General features: G+C 43.2%; 1 protein-coding gene across 2 annotated transcripts in view; it reads right to left on the bottom strand.

Moving 5' to 3' along the window:
* PINX1 (PIN2 (TERF1) interacting telomerase inhibitor 1) overlaps positions 1-24374 on the bottom strand; it is a 57795-nt gene that overhangs the window by 30154 nt on the left and 3267 nt on the right. For both annotated transcript variants that reach the window (XM_068678904.1, XM_068678905.1), the window contains exons 2-6: positions 23381-23490; positions 20945-21037; positions 20165-20243; positions 16557-16649; positions 14166-14242 (exon numbers count right to left, since the gene is read on the bottom strand). In XM_068678904.1, the coding sequence (XP_068535005.1) occupies positions 14166-14242; positions 16557-16649; positions 20165-20243; positions 20945-21037; positions 23381-23490 (452 nt within the window). The remainder of the gene's footprint in view (positions 1-14165; positions 14243-16556; positions 16650-20164; positions 20244-20944; positions 21038-23380; positions 23491-24374) is intronic.

Below are 24374 nucleotides of genomic sequence, written 5' to 3'. Positions count from 1 at the left end.
CCGAGGCTTTAAATCTGGAGGCCAAAATCATCATAATCAATGGAGAGAGGTGACCCTCAACCGCACGGGTCAGACCGTAAGTGGGTGAAATGACCCTTCACTGGTGCTCTTCTCTTCCCCTGCTCCTTAGATGTTACATCACTAAAGTTTAACCTCTCAGCTAGGATTAATCTCCCTCTCCTTTAGGCCTCCAGCTTAGCTCTGAAACAATTGGAGAGCACTGTCTTGACTCCATCATTATCAGCCAATCTCCACAGCAACAAGATAACCTGAAGGACACAAGAAAGCTAAGTGGGTACCTCTCGTATGACACCCTGAAGATGATTGTGTGTCAGGACCCTTAAGTGTTATTAAACGCCATGGCTCTCCCTTGAGAGCAATCTCATGCTTTCTTTCAAGGACTTCAGAGCCACGAGGACCGAATTCTTCCACCAGCCTGACAATACAGGTTCCAGAGGAACCAGTTACTAATTAGGACGAAAGAGTTTTGCAGCTACAGTTCAAAACTCTGAGCCATAAAAAAGGAAAGCTTCTTGAAAAAATAAGTACAAGAAGCACTTTGGAGATGTCATGGCAGAGTCCTAAAGCTTTGCTGCTTGACATCAGCTCCAGATAATTTCTTCCCAGCTTCTCAACCTCGCACAGAATACTACCAGTTTCCATCCCTTCCCATACACACGCTTTCACCTTTATTTTTCCAGGCTTTGTCCCACAGTGGCCCGGCTCAGTCCTAGTCCGAGAGCTTTGACAGGTGAATGCTGACGAACCCTGCTGCAGCAGCTGAAGATGTCAGCAGATCCAGCTGTCCTGAAGGTTCCTGTCATCCCCACGCAGCAAAATCAGCACTGGAGAACATCTGCCTGCAGATTAGTCACCCTAGAGCAAAGCCACCACGCTGACACGTTAAGCCACGAAGTCACGCCGCGTACTCAAGCGGCGGAGGCACCTGCACCAGATTTTCCTTCAGCTGACTCTGCAGCAGGGAATATCACCGAGAACAGGAACATCTTACAGCCCCATAGATTTACCTAAACCCTTCTGTCCTCAGGTAAAGAGCGTTTTGCTCTGCTAATTCTGACAAGGAAAGAAAGAGGCTTCAAAAAATTAAGTCAACTTCAAGTCTAGAGTGTGATTTGAACAATATCTGCATCAGCCCTGTGAGGCTTCTGTGCTGTATGCTTTAGATACTGATAAGTGTGTCAAGGTGCCAGACTTTTAAGGTACAGAAGACCTCTGGGACCAGCCAGGCTCTACAAACCTTCCTGTGAGTTCTGCCATCCAGTTACGGCTCCGAGGGTTAAAGCAGAGGGGGCAGCAGCACTACCACCACGCTTGAAGATTCCCAGAAAGCAAGCAGAAGCCAGGACTGGGCACGAAGCCCTTTATTGTTATCAGTGTTTTTGTAAAGTCAGTTGCCAGGAGTGACAAACCTCTGTTTTCTAGTGGCAAGTGTTAAAAATCTGCACACCCAGACTCTTGTTGCTAAAGAGCGAGGGCTATGCCGATGGGCGTCTCTTGGAGACACCCATTTCCCTACGACAACGGAGGAAAAAGGAGCAGGCCATATTTTGTGCCGTTGGATGCGATCCATCGCAGTTGCTACACACAGCATTCCTTTGCCATTTGGTAACTGAGAAACACTCGGCTTATTAAAAAAAGAAAAGGAAAAAAAAAAAGAAAAAAACCACCGCCCTGCAGCGCTCTGGTTGGTGAGCACCGGTCAGAGGAGGTCTGCTTGTAATGAATGGATGTCAGGGAATCAGCAGCCCAAGTGATACATTAAGTACTAGCTGTCAAAACAAGGGCTGCTACTTCACTTTACCAGAAGCAACCGTTTATACAAACACTCGGGCAGGTAGATACTTCTTCACTTCGTGCTTGACCCCAGCTTTCCAAGGTGCACGGCCCCGCCGGGTTACAGACCCTCGCCCTCAGATCTCAGCAACGTGGTGGCTCCGAGCACGCTCTCCCCTCCCATCCTGGCTTTATGTACACAGCCTTGTGTTTGCAAGGATTTCAGAAAAGCTGGAGACGGTCACGCTTGAGGAATCTCTGGAAGTTTTAATTAAGTTTCGGTGTCCTAAAACCACAGCATCGCTTTTAGAGGCGTTCTCTGGCTGTAGAGTTCAAGAGGTAAATAGGTAAAGCACGTGCAGAATGCTTCCAGCAGCTCTGCAAGCTCTCCAGAAATAGCCAGCAGGAAAAAAAAAAAACAAAAAACATGCATGATACACTTTCCACTTAAACATTCTCACTTTCATCTAAATATTTCAATGCATTTTGTAAAGAACTGCAAACGTGACACGAATTGGACTAATACCACCTACGTGGCGTGTGTGAATCACCCCTGGATTTTAGGGATTTGCAGCTGGGATGCACAGAAGTGACTTGACCCCAGGTGTGCAAGGAGGACGGTGAAAGCAAACCAAAGAGCCCTGACACGAGCTCGCTGTGCCTCACCTGAGCCACATTCCTGGGATCCACTGCAGGGTGATGTCCTCCACAGAAAACTCACACGCTCCAATCCATCTTGGCATAAAAAATGCCAAGGGGCTAGGAGAGAGGAGCTTAAAAGCAGCAGCTAATAGAAGGCTTAACAAGGCATGAGTTAAAACGGGGACACCTCGCCTTCCAACTTGTTAGTGTGCAAGTTACAACAAAAAGCTTCCTCTTCCAGCCACTTGCTGACGTCTGAGATTACACAATTTTCTCTCATCACCTCAAAGGTTGGCCCAGCATTCCCCCTGCTTTTAAGATGAAATGGAAATGGATGCTGAAGCTTTCAGCATCAGCGCAGCCACAGACATAAAGTGGCTGAAATCAGGTCACTGACCAACACCGAATTGCTCCCCACGAAATGTTCATTTTCCAGTTCAGGAGGACAAAGGTTTTTAGGTAGAAGCAAACTGGAGGACTGCATAACCCGACCCATCGTGTGTTTCATTATATCGCTGCCCCAGATTCGGCACCAAAAGGTTTATATAAGGAGACTTAGGGTGGTCTTCATGGAACAATTTGAGCTTTGCACTGATACCATTAGTGGACAGATCGAGAGCATACCTAGCAAACTCTGTAACCCACTGGACTAAATGTGTTGTTTGCTAAGACCCAGTTCCAGGATGAGCTGAGCCGAGCCAGGCAAGTACACAAAGATTTGAAGCCCTCAGATGATTTCAGAATTGCTGGAAGAAATAGCTTTCGCTTGAACATGACAAGCAGTGGCAGGCAGACTTAATAGCCTCTGATATGCCATACATCAAAACAGAATTCAAGAAGTCGTCTTTGCTGCTTTCAGTGACACTTTTCATATCAGATTTCTGAGTGTTTCAGTGTTAGCAGTTGCAGAGAAATTCCACATCTAATGTTATCCAGGACTTCATAGCTATTTTGCTGAGAAACAGGTAAACCTATGAAGTGTTGCAGGCACTTGGTGAGTTTGGTGCAGACTACGGCACCTTTCTGATTGTCGTTAAGAGTTAAAGGAGTAGATGAGAGGTGGGGAGGAGCAAAAAAACTCCTCTTTAATTAAGTGGTGGCATCTATATCCATGGACGTATTTGAGAGACGTGTGGATATGGCACTAAAGGACACGATTTAATAATGTGACTTGTCAGGTCTTGATCATCTTGAAGGTCTTCTTATGCCTTGGCCCCTCTAGTATCCCATGTCCAATCCTACCTGGTCTTGAGCTCAAAGCTCAGTGTAATGGCTATTACTTACATTCACTTCATTTGAGAGCTCCTCACCAAAACAGCCTCGGTGAACCTGGATCCTGAGGCAGACGGGGATTTTCTACCAGCAGCTTAAAGCTCATCTATGCAGAACTTTCTGGAGGTCCATCGCAGACTGTGCAGCAAGCTTCCACAGAAACTGATTATCATAGCCAGCATCTTCCATCTGCTCCAAAGCCAGAGCACACTTCAACTTGTCTTCACTAATACCCACTGGGTTCGTATTACTGAGAGTCTGCCAAATCAAAATACTTGAATGTACAACCAATTTCCCCCAGGGAGAGACAGAACAAACCAGGCACAACAGACAGATGTCAGATCACCTAATCCAGCACAGGGAAGAAGAGTTCAGACACTGTCACGTGCACAGCAACTTCAGAATCTGTACAGTCAGGAACCCAAATGCTTTCCAGCTGAGCAAAACTCAGGTTTACTTCAACTCCTCTCCATTATTTTTTTCTGCTTACTTCAGCTTGCTTCCTTGCTCTCTCCTCTTAACAAGATCTGACTTAGCAGTCAAAGTTGGACAACATTCATCCTTACAGGCTTCCTAGAAAGCATTCTGTAACAAAACATAGCAAGATAGTGGTACCTGACAATTTAAAGATGATGTTAAAGTAAACAGAATGTGGAAGGTATCTACTATCCCAGTGCATGATCTCCATCACCCTCCTACTCTTTTTTTAACTGAGGGCTTCGTGCAGCCGTTAGCAATGGTCAAATGAGTGACATTAGTCCACAGGTCACATTTGCATTTATATATGGCAGCAACAAAATTATTCAAAAGGGCATTGATGAGGGCTTGCAGAGTAAGGCTGTAGATGCAGGGGGAAAAAAAACACAACACACACAAAAAGGATTTCTTCACCTTGTCATATTACTTTGACAAAACTCAAGAGCTCAAGTTCAGTTCAAATTGCCAAACTTTTAAAACGTGTCAGGTGGCTGAAATGAGGTCAAAAAGGAAGGAGTATCTCATGCACTCTCCAAATTACCCTGATGGGAAAGTTAACTATCAAGGCATACTCTAACCGCAGATATTCGTCCTGACTGGAGAACAAAAAAAGGAAATGTTCACAGCTGAAGATGGAATAATTCATTAGGGAAGTCAAAATACTGGATTGGAAGTGGAAAAGCTTGTTTCTTTGATTTTATGCATGTTCTCAAGTCAAATCATTTATTTGGCTCCAACTTCTGGTTTACTTAATCTATCTAAACCAACGAGCAGTTCCACAATCAGTTTGATGACCCCAAAATCAGAATATACCTTCGCAGAAAGGTCGGTTGCTCTTTTATAACTAAACTTAGCAAAAATAAGACCATGCTGTGAACTTCCAACCCTTCTGTATGCTGTTTGAGTGGATCTGGCCACCTTGTAGGATAATAAAATACTGATCCTGATTTCTGAGAGAGAATTCACATTGCTATTTTCTTCTCATTTCCACAGTAGCATTATTCCCATAAGAGACCAAACCCCAAATGCCACCTTGGGACCATCCCCTTGGCTCTGTGCTACACCAGCAGAAGGAAAGAGCAGCCAGAACACTCTTGCACCAGGACACCAGGGAAAGCAGGGCAGGTAGCAGCCTGCGAGATCAACTCACTGTCAAGAACTTGCCCACCTGGCTTTAAAATCAACAGGAAGCCACCTGCTTAGTTCACACTTCCATATACAAATCCTGTTTTGATAGGATCAAAAAGTGTACTTTTTCTTGTTTTGAACGACTGCACTGGAATTTTATTTATTTATTTGAAGAAAACGCTTTGATCAGACAAATATTTTTAAAAGGAAAAACAAAACCAAGTCATCCTATAAACGCGCAGGCCCATGACAAGGACTGTTTGGTAGGAAGAGATTACTCATGGTGAAAATAAAGGTAACTTCACTCTCCGGCATTCTCCACATATTCTTAGGTAACAATATACACACTGGTTTAAAAAAAAGCACAATTGGGATTTGTGCTGTGCACCTTATGCAGCTATACTGCTTTAACACTACTTACATAGTAGCTCCAGCTCTGTTTTTTGCTATTTTGTTTAAAGCTGGATTCTTCTCCACTCCTCTCCCACCTCCTCAAACTAACTCTCAGTGAAGAATCCCACCAGGGAACCATTTTTTCAGAATAAAATGCTATATGGTATACAGAAGACTAGATTTAGTATATAGATGGTGAAAGCCAGCACTGTCTGTTACCAGATCCATGAATTTCCCCAGTTATTTCCCCAGACCCGTTTATGGACATGAGCTTTGTTCGTGAGGACTTGGTATCACCCACTGAACACCCTTTGTATATTTAAATGACAAAAAACTATCAGCCATAATACTTAATTTCTACATAATTTCAATGAAAAAGCCATAATGATGTTTTTTTTTCTTCTTTAAACCTGAGGGGGGATTTTTTTTGATGTTGTTTTGGGTGTTGGGGCTTTTTTGTGCTGTTTTTTCTTTCTTTTTTTTTTTTTTTTTGAAGTGATTCACAGAAACAGAACTACATTTTTTAACAGAAGTTCTGTTTGGGCTTTTCTTCTTGAAAACGTTCACAACCTAAAAACTCCCACAATGCAAAAAGCAAGGGCAGCAAAAATACACTTCCAAAAATGCAGTGCAGCTTTCACACAAACTGTAGTTAAAAAATGACTAAGTTGTCTTGATATATGAATTTGTGGGTAAACCATTTATCAATGACCTGTTTACCTGTGCAGCAGAGTCCCTCAAGCCGAGGGCCATGTCATTCCCCTTTGACTGATTAATTAGCCAATCAAGGGATATTTTTCACTGTGAGGCATGATGGTTTATTCCAGCTAATGCACGGTCTCTAATGGTAGCACATTAAAGCCAACTCGGCTCTTTAAGCCTATCGAAGTGACCAAAAGGGAAGGAAAGAAGATAAATCAAAAGAGCTCCCCCCAGTTTTGCTTCAGTTCCTAACAACCCCCCCAAGGAACTAAGGCTAGAGGCAAGGCTCTTCTCCAATGAAGAGGGGAGAAAAAGCATCATTTCTTCCAGACTGGGAGATGTCTCTTCCTCCCCATTTCTTTGCTGATATTTAAACAATAATTTATCCTCAGCTGATTAACAAGGTGCTTACAGAACAGGCAGCAAACATCAGTATTTTGTTCTTCGTGCTTTTTTTTTGAAAATGCTACTCTTGACACCACGCTGAGGAAAGCGATTTTTACCAGTGCTCCTGGAATAATCTCATCTGCATGGAGAAGGATGAAAATCGTGATAGAAACATAGATCGGTTTGGGCTGGAAGGGACCTTAAAGATCATAAGGTTCGAACCCCCTGCCACGGGTACAATCCCTGCCCCCAGCCCCATCCAGCCTGGCCTTGGGCACTGCCAGGGATGGGGCACCCACAGCTCCTCGGGGCAGCCTGCACCAGGGCCTCACCACCCTCATAGCGACAAATTTCTCCCTGATGTCTAATCTAAGCCTTCCCTCTCTCTCCTGTAGCCCCTCAGGCCCGGGCAGGCCGCTGGGAGGTCTCCCCGGAGCCTTCTCCTCCCCAGGCCCAACACCCCCAGCTCCCTCAGATGGCTCCAGAGCAGAGGGGCTCCAGCCTCTGCTCCTCCTCGGGGCCTCCTCTGGGCCCTCTCCAGCAGCTCAACGTCCCCCTGGTGCTGGGCCCGGAGCTGAAGGCAGTACTCCATCCATTTTGGCCCAAATTAACATTCTTTGCTCCATCTGTACCACCTGAGTACGCTGAAGATGTATCCTCACCTCTTGCTAAGAGTCCACAGTATGCAGCAGAGCAAAGCTTAGAGGCCAAAGAAGTAACTGAAGTATTACAGAAGTACTAAAAAGCCCTTGCTAATGGGAATTTTAATACATTTTATTCAAGTGGTCAGAAACACAAAACAGGTGAACACACAAACCTAATGGTATTGTCTAATATTCATGGCACAGAACACACTGAACTCCCCCTCAAAGTCTAGGGGAAGTAACCTACTGTAAGCTGACTCTTACCATTCCCTAGATCATGTGTCCTAAAAAATAGGAATGAGCAAGTCAAACTGGTCAAAGTAGCATTGAACTGGAGGCTCACAAATATTTTCTGATCAGAAGCAGGTTCCTGGGGATACCAAATGTGTAAAAGCACCAGCAGATTGTGCAGACTTCATCACTAGGTCACCAGCCTCTTCTCACAAACCATCATTAAGAAAAAACAAACACCACAGTTTTCAAAAGAACTGGACAGGTTAAGAGGGATGGGCTGTAACCCATATGCTTATAAGAACGTAACTTTCAGTGAAACAAAATATATTCAGGATATAACTTTTAGGATAGGAGCACCTCACTATTAGATGCCTTCTGTGGTCTGTACAGAAAGAGGTGCACATCTCCAGGAAGGGTTTGGTTTCATATTTCATCATCTTCAGAGCAAGCAAACACTTCTGTTTAGGCACTTGTGCCTCATCACTACCAAGGGAGCCTGGAGAAGATGCCCAGATCTTCTGTAAAGTCAGGGGCTAAATCCCACTATTTATTACCTATGAGTTCCTTTCCCTTGATTCTTGATAAAGTATTATTTTTACTCTAATGCTAACAAAACCCATTACATCTGTGCTGAGATGGTAAAGTCACAAATAGAAATAAGCACCATGAAATCCTAATTTTTAATCCCAAATCTGGCAAACTCTGTAGCCTGGTGATAACGGCACCTAGGCACGAGATACCAAGTGCCTCTAAAATGCATTTTTTTTCCTGATAATACTTGTGTAATTAAAAAAAGGAAAGATGTGGAAGTCTCTCAGTATATTCCTATTGTCTTTCTCTGGAGCCCACTGACAGCAACTATATTTTTACTGTGGTTTCTTAAGGAAGTGAAGTTTCCACATTCGTTCTGCCCAGACATTTGTGTATATCGTGCTCCTGTCTCTCCAGCAACTTTTCAGTCCAACCCTACAGAAGCTTAGAGATTTCGAACACATTATGACTCTGAAATATTTAATGAAAACAGGCAGCTGGACAGAGAAGGCCAACAGATCAGCATGCACATGGACAGGGCTTTCAGCATGAGCTCATCTCCTTTAGACCACAGAATCCAAGGACAACACAACCACAGGAAACCAAGCTTCATTACATGAGCTGCTCAAAGAAGAAGTTGTTGGGAGATGTTTTACTTCAATCAATTCACCTTTCCCCATTCCAACGGGTTTAAAAGTGTTAAACTCGTTTTTTTTTCCTTGGCATCACTTACTAAGGAGCTGGGATTTCCCTTAGGGGACTCTTCCACTGCCCTGCTGACATCACTATGAGGAAGCCTGCAGAAGAGTAAGCTTGTGTCTTCCTTTTTCTAATTGAAGGTTTTTCACCCCCACCACCATTCTTGGCTTTTGCCTACCCTGATTACTATCCCTTCCCTTCCTCTGTTCCTCCCTACCCCGGCCCCCAGATATTTATAGGCAGAGAGGTCATCTTTTTCTGCCTCTTTTCGAAGATGAACGTATCCAGTTCCTCCACTCTCTCCTTCTAGGACATGCCCTCTAACCCTGTCGCCCATTTTACTAAATCCTTTTGGACTCTCTCCAGGTTTTTGATGTCCTCTTTCTGTTCTGCTTCTGAGTCCTAAATACCTCATGCTAGCTGAAGTCTCCAAAGCAGAACAGTGAAAAGTGTAAGTTAAAAATTAACTAACTTTTCTGCTGGTTTTTATTCCCTTTAAGTTTTAAACAGAGACTTTTGTTGCGAGTAAGAAAACACAAGAAACTGAAGTTGTTGCTTGCCTAAAAGTCAGTTGTCAAACCCACAAACGTTAGTATCTCAATTGGTATTTTGCAGAGAGAAAGTTGAGGTGTAGGGAATTGCATCAGCTTACCCATAGCTTCAGTGAGCCAGTGACAGAGCCAGACTTTAATGGATTTTCAGTTATGTCCCTTAAGATTAGCCAACAAGTTTTTCTGATAAGTGCTGGGAAATGTAAGTCAGTTGAGGAAGTTCTGCAAAATGTGTCAGAAGACAATTTCCTGATTTTTTTTTTTTTAAAAAGTGAAAAAGCAACAGGGCGGATAGTTACATTTCTAATGACTAACACGGAAGAGATCACCACGAACTCAAGACTTTCGGGCTACTTGGATTAGGCAGTTTAAGGGAACTTACGCAGGTTTATATCCAAGTTACAAAAATTTGGAGGAAGCAGATTACTCATCGAACGGCCTGAGATGTGGAAGTGAGATGGATGCAAAACATTCAGTTTTGTACACATCTCAAACAGAGTTATTACAAATGCGCCAGCAAATCAGAACTACTCCCCCAGCCCCCAAAGCGAAATCAGTGCCAGAATCATGTTGTTCAGCAACCAAGCTGGGACTGTCTGTAACTCATTCCCAAATCCTCAGGCTCACTCAGGAGTATTTTCTCCAGTGATAAGGCTTCATCAGGAAACACAGCTGGATGGAGGAAGGAAATTCTGAGAAGCAAAAAAAAATAGTGGGGGTTCCAGGAAGTTCAACCAGATAGGAACTAATGGAATTTGTTTTTCTGTCTCCCCAGCTCCCAGTGTTCCTAAGCAAGTGAGAAAATTAGAGGGAAAGTGGGGGCAAAAAAAATGTCTGGCAGATCTTACCCTGCAAAACAGGTCCTCATCGCACGTCTCCAGAGAGCATCATAATTACAATTCAATATTTTCGATCACTTACTCTCCCTGGGAAAAACTGCAGACGTTTCCAATTTAATTCCACTCTGAAGCCCAGCCATTGTTTTCTTCCCCCCGTTTTTTATTTTATTAAAAAAAAAGAGTCCCTGTGTTGTTTATTAAGGAGTTTTTAGTTGGACATGTGATTTATCAACATTTTTTGGTAACTGCCTTTATGTTTAATATTTAAGAGAATTAAAGGTTGCAAGTGCCTAAGATTAGGAACACACATCCCAACACCATCAAAACAGCAGACCCAGTATCCTGGTTTTATCCTTTCTAGAGAAGCTCCTTTCAACCCATAAGGGCAAACAGCATTTCCTTCCACATCCCTTGCAATTCCACTCTTTTGCAATCTTTACAATCCTCTAGCCAACTCCCCTTTTACTTTGATAATGCAGATAACCCAAATTTCAACATCCCCACTTGCTGCAGTAGTGTCAGTGTGACACAAGAGGAGCCAGGCTACTGAGACAGTTCCAAAGTGACTCCAAGATCAGCCAGTATTATTTTACAGGGTCAGAGTCCTGAGCATATCAACGAGCCTTGAGTCCCTGCACTGGATTCCACTTGTCTGTAAGCACAGATGGAGTTTCCTGGGTTCCCCCCACCCCCTTTTCCCATTCTTTAAGGAATAAATTGGTGTAACACCAGCCAACCAACAGCCAGACCTAGTACCACAGTGCTGATGATTATCAATATAATACCACTGCCAAGATCTACAGCACTATAGGCCACTGGTTGATACAGAAAAGCAGTGGGTACAACACCTCTTAGGAGTAAGAAAAGCTCTGCAACTCTTACAGATGAAAAACTTAGTGATAATGCCAGCAGACAATGGTAGACATCCCGAAACCTTTCCATAACTTCCAGCACCCCTAATGCCTACAGATCTGCAAATGCTCATCCAGCTGAATCCGTTAGTGTAAGAATTTCATTTTTCTGAGATGTTCCCATCTCTCACTTCTCAACTGATGCTTCATCCATTCACTTAATTTTGTCAGAGGTTTAAATTGGAAGCTTTAAGGGACGTAGTCAAAACCTAGTTCAACAAAGTCTCAAGTGAAGCTGACCCTGCAACTCTGATCTAGAGACCTCCAGAAGTCTGAAAGCTTCTGTAATTGGATCTCTGGAAAGAAACACAAGAAAAAAAAAAAGAATCTAATATCTCAGAAACAGCCTTAAAGATAAGTCTTTAAGCTACAGGACCAATTTCTGTATATCATCTCAGTTGTATTTGCAACTCAGAACATACGAGTTGATTTATTTGTGGGTTGGAGTTAGATGGTCTTTAAGATCCCTTCCAACCCGAGCCATTCTATTACTGACCGTAGTAGTATCAGTTGTAGCACCTAGGTACGTATGGAAGCTGTCCTTATCCACTCTGAACAAGAACTGCAGCACACGGGTGTTATTAGCTGCAGGAGCTGCAATTAAAAGCAACGAGGGCCTTCCACAGCCTGTAGGTACACCCCAGGGCTCTGATGGGCAGCAGGGCTCTTTCCACATTATCTCTGCACGGAACAGACAGGAACAACTTGCTTCCAGGAGAATGACAGCGCTTTCCTGCTGCTGTAGCACTCCCCCTGCCACGTTCGGGCAATGCCCACAGCCTAGGGATTTCAAAAAACAGAAAGCAAACACGCAAAGGGAACAGCACTGCAAATCCTCATGTGGCAGTTCCATTTATGCCACCTTAACGACCAGGTTCTGGAACATGATGCGAAGGGTAGAGAGAGTTCATGGGTGCAATGAAATGAAATTGTTGAGCTGGAGTGCCTGAGCAATGCGTTTTTTTTTGTTGTTCTGTGCAAACTCCACAGATCTCTGACCCATGAAGGAGGAAAAAAAAAAAAAAGCACAGTTGTGCTGCCTCTGGCTTTTTCTCCCCGTGACTGCTTAGCAGCAGACAGTAGCCAGAAGACAACAATGCAGCTCCAAATTATATTACCTCCTGCCTATATTTGCATGTGGAAATCTGGCCGATGAACAGGGAACAGCCTGTAACTTTTTGCCAGAACCCTGAACCATTAGCTTAGTGTTCAGCGAGGGTAGAAAGGAAACCTGCACAACAGCAGCCATGAGCACGTACGATGTCCAGTGCCTCTCAAAAGAAGAAATGTTCTGCAGGATAAAGCCCCAGAAGCAGCAGCATCACTTTCCAAACTCATTTTAATTTCCCAAGATATGGAACGTGCAGAGAAAATGAGAGCAACTATTTGGAAGAACCCATGGGCAGGCAAAATCTACTGCTTTAGCCACAGCACTGTCTCCTGGGGGTTTGCACTAAACTCCAGCTCTTGTTTCTTATTGACCTGGCTGCGATGGATCTCTGGCATATTTACCTGAGCAGGAGCAGTGTTAATCAAGGGGTTCTGATGGTGCGCGTTTACCTCGAGCATCTGAGATCCCTAACAATTGAGATCTCTAACCTGAAGTCCCAAAATGCTTCTACCAAGAGAGTAGTTCAGTTCAGATGGGTTCTGTTGTGGCTGACGACCTCTTCCCAAGCTCTCACCTTTCAAGCCAAACCATGTGACTTGTAACAAAGGTTCACACTGGTATTCACAGTGGCAGACAAGACAGGACAGTTCTTGATTTGCTTATGCCTCTTCCAGCTTCCTCATTTAACTAGCTGTGAATGTATTTTTGTAGTTTAAAGAGTACCCACAAAACAGTTTTCCTACCAGCAACTCTAAAACCTACAGCATGTTCTCTGAAATTAAAATGCAATACAGGATAACAGCAAGACCAAATCCTCCAAATTAACCCAAGACACCCACCGAAGTATTTTGTATTTCATATTAGGAGGTTTTCCAAGCGAAGAATCCTCAGTGAGTCTCAATTTCTTCTTCACAACCCCTTGTCATTCCACCTATACTTTACACAACTGCAAACATTTTATTACTTTTACTGCTGCCCAGGATCTTACGGCGCATTTGTCCCCTATTCTTCTCCTTCCAAATTTCACAGTGGCTAACAGTGAAGTTACAAAACAATTTTCAAGAGTAAGCACAATAAGCAAGGTGTCAGATACATACAGGGTATTCCAGAAACTTCCATTCAAATTTTTCAGGTCTCATCTTTCCCTTTAGCTGCAAGAGACTTCAGAGACCTCTGAATCAACCGTGCCATCCGTGCAGCGCATTTATTTGTGTTTCTCCAGATGTTATCTTTTCCAAAGAATGTTTCTGGATACATTAGTCATGTCTCAGTGCAAGCATGTTTCTCATATACTGATCTAGCTCGTCTGTTCTCCGCAAGTGGAAAATGCTAATAAATAGTATAAAAAAATGCTATTAGAAACGTTCATCTCATTACACAAAGTTGGGGAAAAGTCTTCTCGCAATTTGTTGTTGCTCAAAGATGAGCAAACCTCTGCAGCTGCTCAGCCTTTCCCACTTCTCGTGAAAACAAAGCAGCATGCTGAGATTAGCCGGTTGCTGCTGAATGTCAAATTTTATTTCTGACGTTTATGGAACTTTCAGACGAAGGAAAGTTTATCTATTTCACAACGTGTGTCGCCTAAGTAGTGTAAAATTGAAGTAATGAAGATTCCTAACTAATTCCAAAGAAGTTACATCACAGCAATGCATACAGATAATACACTGTAACAGTTCAGAGAACGGCACCCCACCTGCAACTTTTACATAGAAACAAGTGATTCCATGGGCAGAAGACCTCTTGCTTTTGATAAACATGTGGTAATCTCATTAGCAGCAAGACATTTAGGTATGCCTTTATTATGACCAAAACTAAGCAAGGAAACAAAAGAAAAATTAAGTCTCATTTACCTGCATCTTCGTAGTCTTCTGTCGCTTCCCAAATATGCAGGACAGATCATCTTCACTGCGCGAAGAGAGATCCTTACCTGGAAGGAGTAAGGGGAGGATAAAACCCACAATCATCACATTTGGTAATAACGAACTTTAGCCTGCAGAGATGGAGAAGTTATTTTTGGAGGTGCACAAATCAGGAACAGCATGTTACAGACACTACGTGAACGCTGCCCGTGGCTACCAAATACAGTGGGAAATGTATGTGTGGGTGGGGGAAGGCTGGTGAGGATGCAACTACAGCCTATGTCCCTGTATGTCCACAGGAAAACAACTTGTTTTCCCCCCATCTGACACTGTAATTGGCGTAGCAAGACGAGGGAAACAGCCTGTTCTACTTACTCTAAATGGGAAGAAGAGGTGTATCCTCCTGCAGACAAGAAAAGTTCAAAGAGAAAATCCTTATCTTGGGACTCTCGTGAGAATTCTCCATCTCTGACAGAGTTAGGGACTTACATCTCCTCCATGTAGTAGAAATATAAAAATCTTTACTTAGCAGGTGCTTTTCTTTGGTACGTGAAACCGCTTCTGAAAAGCAAAACCTCCACCTCTGCAACACACTGGATTATCCCAGCATAAAAACAATTTCAAGGGCAAAGCAAAGAGTTTCAGTAGGACTTCAGTAGAGAGGACAGAAAGGGTGTGATGTGATACTCTGAGATGCCAGCAAATGTTTGGCTGAGCTCACAGTGCAGAAGCCTTTATATTCAGTTGTCTGCTGCTTGTCTCAGAGAATTCTTTGAGGAAAAAAAAGTCAGAAAAAGTTGAAGAAACAAAAATGAGTCCAGACAGGCCAACTGACAGCACCCCAGGAGTCTGCTTGGCTCTCACCGTACTGCACTCGATAGTCAGACTCCAAAATCACTGACCTCAGAACAACATCTGACTATTCCACCTGTTCCTTTTTCTCAGAATCTCGAACTGCCTACAGAGGGTAAGGAGATGTCACCACAGAGCTTTTTACACCACCGTCAATCTCATATTGATATAAATTTCCCAGATTCAAGTGCGAGGGCCAAGACTACGAGCGGTGCCTGTGTTCCTCCAGCAGTGAGGCTACAAAACAGCATCAGAAACGGAAGCTGCGTTTTCTATCACTGCTGCTCCCTTCTCCTGCTTTTGTGCGAGCTTGTCTTGTTTAGTCTGAAAGGAAGCAGGATCGGACTTCAACAACAAGGGCCACAACAACATGAGCCTTTTTCAAATAACTTTTCCTCTTTCCCTGAAAAGGAGGAATTTCCCTGGTTTAAACCGCAGAGGGTACAGTCCAAGACGGGCCTGCCTTATAGAAGCACTGCAGCCAAACAAATAAGGGATAATGCTAACACAAAAGCCTTGCTCTGTGTTTTTAATGCCTAAGAGATGCATTCCACCCCCCCTCTATTTAGCAAAAAGTTAAAAACAAATAAAAATAAATCCTCTTTGCTACTACCTCAAGTAGGCCGTGGTCTCTGTACTTGAAGTCCTGAACCACTTTAATTGTTTAATGTCATTAAGTGGCAGGGTCATGTTAACACACTTGACTTCTAGGTTGAATTACTTCATCAAAAGACCCAACCCCCAATATCAGAATTTGGCCTCCATTCAGAAGCCAATTACCTCTGTTTCAGCAGAAGCATTTGTTATCCAAAAACATTATCCCGAGCTTTAAGTTTAATACATTAACCAGCAGTGGAAATCAATCCCATCCCTCTACTGAACCACAGATTCACACCCGCCATGTGCACAGGGGTGCGTGGAAAGAGAACATTACCAAGAGCAGAGCAAGGGATTAACAATGGTCAAGAGCAGAAAGCAGGTTTGGCTGAAATAATGCCATCACGCTCCAGAAAAGAAGTTGAGTAACTCCACAAGTTCCTGATATGGATTTTCTGGTCACTCATCGCTGTCCGAATTGACCCAAAGAAGTATTTGATAGATGTAAGAGGGCTTTCCTCTTCCTGCATCATTTAATCTGATCGCTTATCTTATCCACATGATCTCTTGGCAGGGTTACTGGAGATTGCAGAGGATAGTGCAGTCCAGATAACAGCTACTTGGCCATCATCTTTGTCAGCCTCTCCAGCCCTTTTCCCACTCACATCACTAAGAATATTCATTGTTCTTTAGTCAGCTGATGGTTCCTACAGGCAGGAATTGATTTATTCGATGATAACAGCCCAAAGCTGCCCAGAATTGTCCAAAATAAAGAGAAACAGTGTATTATAGCCTTAAGCAGGTTGCTGCAGGGGGGATTTCTAAATCAAGACTCTACTTGTTGTATATAGACTACAGAAAGTAACAGATCACCTTGATGTATGCTTTACTAATCTTGGCTACAGCTTATGAACCAGAAACAATTCCTCTTACCTTTTGCAAACTTCATATAATGGACACGTTTCCTGGAGGATTTGGATTTTTCCTCGAGACTAAATGTCGTCTTCTGATTAGTCACTGAGGATTCTAAAAAATAAAAAGGCAGGTTCCAATCTTGTTAGAGAAAGGCTAACAACCAAATTCAAACATCACTGTGTTTAACTTTCTCTTTCAAAACCAAGTTTAACAGCATAGCACTGAAGGAAGCATGGTAACTTTCTTCTGAGACATGTTACTGCATGACTTTTTTTTGCCACATCCCCTTCCCTTCCCATCTCCAGTCTAGTGCAATTTGAAAAGGCAAATACAAGCACTGCAGGTCAAAGGCAAAGTCTAATTTAACACATCTTCTATGGTAAGAAGAAGCTGGATCAGTTGTGCCGTTTGTTACAAAATATCTCCAGTGCTAGTGTCTGAGAAAGCCATAAGAAACGGTACAAAATAAAATACTGAATCTGAATGGATAGAAAGGAAGAGAAAAAAAAATAAAGACATCACACCAGGCAAGTTTTCCAACTCTAACACTTCTTAAAGTGCCCCTATATGGCCACAGTCTGATATCTCTGTGTAAGGAAATTAAACAGGCTGACCTTTTTCTTCCCTGAGGCCAGCTAGAAGTGCCACATCTACATTATTTAGTTCTTCTAACTTTCAGTTGAAGGGCTGCTTCTGAGCTACCCACTGGGAATGGTCTCTGGAGCTGGTTAAGGCCCACTTTCATTCAGGACTTGTTTGAGAGACTTAGCTTGTGCAGGTCAGAAGCATGTGAGGGATTATCTAACTATTTAACAGTACAGATAGCAAGTTTCTGTGCCATGCCAGGTTACTTTACCGGTACAGACACACTCTTTGCATCCACAGAGCCTCTTAATTTACAAGAAATTCTCCGAAGGAGGTAACCTGCAGTCCAGTAAGAACTACTTTATGGTCCTGTCCCAAAGAGAAGTACTCACTACAGGATTCTGTGCTTCCTAACAATAAAAAAGGCTACTTAGGGTGAGATTGTTTTATTTTCCAGCCAGTGGCAACTGGTATAGGTAGGGAAATCAACCCATACTCAAGTTGAGTCACCTTTTTCATACAATCCCACCCCTGACAGCTGTGCAGACCAAGCTTTTCTGGCACTGGAATTACAGCACTTCGCCAAGAGTGCCACCTGATGATAGTCATTGACCTAAAAAAGAGATCTACAGCCTGCAGCGGGAGAGTTTACTACCAGAAAGCAGCCTCAGATCTACTCCTGATGTTGCACATAAACCTTAACAAGAAAATGACTAGAAAATCCAGTTTTAGACAGATTTTGCAGTCAAGTTGAAAATCCTCATTAGAAGGGTCTATGTGGAAAGTAAGCATGACAATTAAAATACCCTGACCATAGGTGCAGCACTCTGAGCCTGCTCTCCTACCCGCCTGTACTGAATTTCACACAGGAAAGGATCTCTGCGAGGCTTCCTCCTGCACCTCATTCTTACAGCGAAAGGGGCAGCAGCACCGCCTTGTGCCTTCAAGAAGGAATTTCACCGAGCTTAGAAATGTGCTGGCAATGGCAACATACAAGTTGGTACATCTGTCTGTCTTCTGCTGTGTCTAAAAGCAATTCAGTCATAAATAAGTTGGGGCATTTCTAGAGCCAATCTGATACAGATAAATATTCCAAAGCACATGACAGGCACGGTCAGAGTGTTTTACCCCATTTTGTAGGTGGGAAAGGGACACAGTCCTCATCACTCAGCATCCCAGCAAAAAAGACAAGAATCGAAAACTCCTCACCAGGTGTTCAGCTAGAAAAATAAGAGCAGAAAGCTAAATCTGTCTAGATTAAGGGTATTTGAATGTTGGCATACAAACCAACACAGGGCCCTTCCTTCCCAATCTCTAATTGCAATCCAGCTCTGGCAACTACACCAGTTATTTAAGAACAATGAAGGTTTTCAGCTGACTTTTAATGCAATTTGAAACTGGATGATGGCCAACAATGTAACATTTGATCCTGCAGCACAGCTGCAGGCGGAATTATCTGGATGAGTTTTGCCAGCTTAAGACAACTGCCAAAGAAACAAGTTTCAGAGCAATGCTTACAGTCTGCAAATCACCCAAGGTGATTCCGACTGGGGCTTTTCAACTTGCAGCCGACTTTTTGTGCTCAGTGACTGAAATCTCTTGTCCAAGCTGCTAAAAAGACCAAGGAAAAATGACTGAGTCAAACAGGGAGACATATGGTTTTATGGGACCGCTTTGTATTGGTACGGATGACCTACAGGATAGAGCACAGCTTTAGGAACAAGACAGCCTTGCTCAATGAACCTGCCTCTGTGCTGACTCATTGTGTCCTTGGGCAAATCATTTCAGCTCTCTCCTCATCAGTTTGCAGGTTTCCCACCAGTTACACCTAAATGATCTTCTCATGGCTCAAGTTGGAACTTGGGTAGGATTTAGATATAGAGCTAGACAGGAACTTTTGGAATTTCCCTACAAGACGCTCTTCTGCCTCTTGAGGACTTTCACTACAGAAGCTAGCAGCACTGTGCGGCCGCAGATCACAATCAGGGCTCCAGTGCGCCAGAATAATTTACACAGGAATTAAAATACCTGTTCTTAAAGCATTGGCTTCAGAATTTTAATCCCAGTTCTCTAGGATTAGAAAACAGGCTTGAGACTTCATTTTAGCTGATCTTCCTCCTCCTCCTCCTCCTACCTTTCCTCTTCCTGAAGATCTTCTAAGCACAAATGTTAAGAATGAATTAAGAGTGGCTAAAATCATTAAGCAGCACGTGGACAAGTTGTTGTGTCCAAACAGAAGCCTTTGGCTTAACGACACTCCACAAGGTTGTTTAGATGTACGATCAGAGTTTGAGATGTATCAGTCCAAAGGAGAGATAGTAAGCCAGTTGAAATTCTTTCACACCTGCCAGCCCAGCATGAGTTCATTTCTACAAACCAAGGTCAAACTGCACAACACCTTTTAAAACCAATAAACTTTATAAATAGTCCCTTCGGGAGAACTGTGTAGTTACCCCACTTGTGTGCTCTACGTCAGGGCTACAAAAATCACATTATACTACACTCAAAATAAAGATGCATAACTCCGAGTCAAAAGCTGAGAAGCAGCTCTTTGAGGACAGGAAAAGTAGGTATTTAAGAAACCACCGGAGCATGGAAACCAGATGTGATAGTTAATAAGAAAAAGGAAGGCAAATGCACTGCAATGGTGAACGCCTGCGTTTTGAGCTTTCATACTGGCTCTGGATGCTTTATAAAGAAAAAAAGCACGGCTGTTGTACATCCCAGCAAGAGGTCCCCTGTGTCTTGGATAAAACTCCCAAATTCAGAATTTTGATGTTTGGTTTCTCCAGTAAGAAGCCTTTAATAGAGATTAAACTGATCCACTGAGAACTACACATCCAGGCAAACTTGAGCACAGTCATGGATGGCAACGTCCTTCAGCTCTCAGTGATTTGGGGGGAGAAAGAAAAGGAGGAGCTGTTGTACTCAGCAAGGATACTACGAGCAGCCCAAAGGTAGGGCCTCAGCTAGCCTTGTAAGACAGAGAATGGAAACTCTGCTAAGCTTCCAGCATCTGATTGAGCAGTGCATGAACCTACCTGTTTCACCCTGTCCGTGGCAATCGTTCAGTTCAGCCAGAAGCTGGTTGAAGTCATCCTGATGAGCAATCCAGTTGTCCTGTAAATATCACCCAGGTGAATACGAGGCAGCAGTTTTCAGCCCTAACAGAGGTTTTGCTAAAACAGGTTTTAAATCTGCTCTCCAAGAAGCAACTTAATTGCGGATACTCAATCCTTCTTGGTGGGAGGGACCAACAAAGCTCCACAGGTGGCAATACTAACAACAGCATACTACAATCCGAGGTGCAGAACTGATAAGGATTGTGTTTGTAAGCCTTTAAACAATACTGAGCTGTTGTTGGCTCTGCATGTCAAAGTCTGCATAAGATGTTTTTGAAAGTAGGCATTAAATACTAGTGTGATTTTCCAGCAATGAAGTTATTTGTTAATTCTGGGACAAGTACCTTTAGAAGCATGTTCAGTTCCCCCTGTGTACCTGAACTCCAGTCAGGGAGGTGACTGTATCAGGATGAGGGGCAGAAAGCATAAAGCTAAGCAGGGAATAAGCAAATATTTTAGTGCTTCAGAAGCAAAAACTCTCTGAACAGCCTAAGAATTCACTGTAACCTTTCCAAAAAGGTACTTACTTCCAAAATACTTAACAGAGCATAACTACGCTCCAGCTCAACAATTTCTGCAGGGATATTCACAAAGGTACGTTCTACCACCAGGTGTGATAACAGATTTCACTAAGATCCCATTACAAAGATGATGCATTAGCTGAAAAGGGAGCCACATCTTACCTGGTCTAGCACTCACCTCGTGATTGATGGATGCTCCTAAACCCAACGTGTTGTTTTTCACGTGAACCTTGATGTGCTCTGTGTTTCCTTGTTCTTGAGCACCAAGACCCTAATGAGGATTTGAGGGTAAAAGAGGAGTAAGGATTTTCCAGCAGTGACTAAGCAACTCGAGCCGTTGTACTGGAAGACATTTTGCAATGAAATACAGCAAGAAACCACAAGTTACCATTTGCTTGCCTGCAACTGAATTCATTCACAGGCATTAGCACACACGAGATATTAAGTATTTTTAATTTACTACTTAAGCCTCCAGCAAAATACCACAAACACTAAAACAACAACAAAGTTAAATAGTCGGGTGATTAATCAGAAAGCCACCTGACATTCCTAGGCAAGTCCAAAGTGTTTACAATTTTCAAACAAGACACTACATAGGAAGAACATGCCTCTTACCAAAACCACCTCCCTCATGGCAAAGGCAGCTGCATAAATGCTGAGAGAGATGCCACACGGAGCTTACAAAGCAGAACGGATTTATATTAGAGGGGGTGAGAGGAGGTGGAGGGATCAGACTGGAGCTAGCAGGTCATTAAGAACTTTTTCCATCTCCTTCACACTCAAGATTTGGTGAAGACAGTGGGGCAAACAGATGGTGGGTTTGTCTATCCTAAAAAAACAGAAGCATTCAAATCTGGGAAGACATCTTTAACCCCAGTGTTATCTTAATTGCACAACCAGGGAGAAAAAGATCTGTAATTGAATATTATTCCTGATATCTACCTGCTTTTCCACCCCACCAGTAACAAATCACCGTAATAAATAGGTATAAATACATATATATAAAATAAATATAATAAATATGTACGCATGGGTGTTGTGGAGTAGTGGAAAGAAGCCCCTGTGCATATCCAGTAGGTGAGGCAATGACCATCCCTGAACACAGCTGATCCTACCACAGATTCAGTAGAGGTTTCTGATCAGTGGGGTGGCAAATTTTACCTTGAAAACTTCAGCTAACCAAAAAGTATGGAAACAAGCAGGACAACCTGCCGTGACCTAATTCCAGCACAACCAGTAACGGGACTAGTGTAAGCAGCTTAATTTCAGAGCACAGATGGGCTGCTCCCCATTACCTTGACCAAGCTATGCTTCCATTTTTCTGAGTTTGTAGCAGAACAGGGATATAAATCCCTCTAGTACAGCTATAATTGCTGTAGAGAAAGATCTAGTAACTCACACAGGAAACTTACTGTGAAGACGACGAGCGGGAACCCTCAGAAAAAATGAAAGCACCACGAGGGCCTTCCTTCCACACCCTCACACGAAGTGTTTGTAACAGCAAAGCATTATCCACATCCAGAGGAGCTGCTAGCAGCCTGAAATACCATCAGCACTTTTCCCTACTCTGGTTTAGGTACCTATTTTCGGTCTCACACTTACAAAACAGCCATGCACACAACTTTACATAACAAGACAGTTTCCAGTCTCACACTTTTAACAGTTTGGTCTAAAGCCTAGCGAAACCAACTCCAGTTCTTTGGCTTCAGCAGCCCTTGAATCAGCGATCGCTGCTTATCGTTGGTGAAATTAAAGACAGAAGCCAGATTTCTGTGTGCTAATCAATCTAAAGGCAGGCTTATTTTTCACACTAAGTTGTAACACATTCACAGAATTAAGAACAGCCCTAATTTTGTTAATTTAAAAGGAAACAGAGGAGATCTAGGAGAAAAACTAAACATATGTCACAGGGCTGAGTGGGTTGTGTGTGTTTGTTTCACTAACCATGCTGATGTGCAGGCCCAAATCTCAACTTTCCTGAGGCTCCTTTGTGGAAGTTAAACTGCTTTCAACTACCAGTGAAAATGTCTGCAGCTGTCTGCACTGATCTAGAGATTATTCTTAGCACCAGCAACCTGTCACCCCACCGCACAGGTACATGCTGGAGCTGGGGAGGAATGCAACTCCTATAACGCTGCAGTTTGGCCATTCAGGGACCAGATCAGAAGGAACCTTTAAAAACGGGTGAAAGATTAAACTCCAGGTCTTGGAGTTTCTTTCAACTGCACAAACAGCCAGGGAGAGAAGCGAGAGCATGAAAGCAACTGAAAGCCTTCTCTAAATATCACCTGGTTTAATAATCCAGCTCCTGCTCTGACTTGTGGACACCACCTTGACAAAGAGAGGGTAGAAAAACTGGAAAGCAAGAGAGGAACAAACTGGCAAGTAACTTTGTAAAAAATTATAGAAATCTAATGTCGCTAAGAGTGCAGAGAATTTGAGCAAACTTAAAGGAATAAATCCAACAAAAAGAACATGGCTGTTTTAAACGCTGGGACCAGCAGTCTTACACCCACAACTCTACACCCTGCTGTTTTTTTGGTAAAAACACTTTTTAATTCAGGAATAAATGAGACACAAACCTTAATCTAGACAGCTCTCCTTTAGACCATACCTTTCCTTTGGACCAGCCCATCTTTTCCAGCATCTTCTGTCCAAATTTATTTTCATCTTTACTCCAGGCGCTGTTTCGTGGATCCACAGACCACTTCTGCCTTCTACGGGCTAGAGCAGAAAGGAAAAAATCAGACAGGCTCTATTTACATTTCCACGGTATTTCAAGTATTTAACCAAGTCAAGAAAAGTCCTTCATTTAACAGATCAATCATTTTTTGGGGGCTTAACCCTATTAAATGTGATATTGAAAAAATAAAATCCTATGAAAACTTTTAGTACAAACAACGCCCAAGTAAAACAGCCACGAAGTTGTGATCCCTAAGGACGGGCTGCAATCCAGCGAAGGTGTTGAGGATTACAATTTAAGTGCACGGGCTTAAATCCCATCTTTATTCCAACTTTTTTTTACATCTGGGTTTAACATAAAATATACGGGGGATGAGACTTCAGTGCTGGCTTTCCCAGTACTGGACAAACGGCCACTGGCCATCCTTCCTCTTACCCAGGAGTTTGAAGATTTGCTTTCACAATGAAAACCAAGTCAAAAATCAAACGTTAAGTGACCAGAGGAGCTGAACTGCACAACACAAACCAGAGGGATTTCAGCTCTTGGATCTGCTGCAAAAGGGCTTGTTTGGAAACTGAAAAGCCACCGGATGTGACTGCAGGTGTCAGAGATCCAAGGGAGACCCGGGGCTCTTTTGTCCTACGTAAAGCACTACAGAAACCACAGTCCCCCAGGCCCACATGCGTGAGTTTGTCTCCATCAGCAGGAACAGCTTCTTTGAAAGCGAGGAAGAAAAGTTAGCGCCGCGAAGCAGCCCCTGTAAGCGCGCACCTAAACACACGCAGGAAGAGAACCTAAATAAACAAGACAAAGAATGGGAGACAGGAAGATTACAAACTTCATTAACCGCCATGGGAAACAGAGGATCAAAACTGACCGCTTAACCCAAGGCCACAGAAAGCCAGCGAGGAGCCAAGTCCACCGA

The sequence above is a fragment of the Anas acuta genome, chromosome 3, assembly GCF_963932015.1.
Source record: "Anas acuta chromosome 3, bAnaAcu1.1, whole genome shotgun sequence".
NCBI lineage: Eukaryota > Metazoa > Chordata > Aves > Anseriformes > Anatidae > Anas > Anas acuta.
The sequence above is the reverse complement of the archived record's forward strand: the minus strand, read 5'-3'. Positions and strand labels throughout refer to the sequence as shown.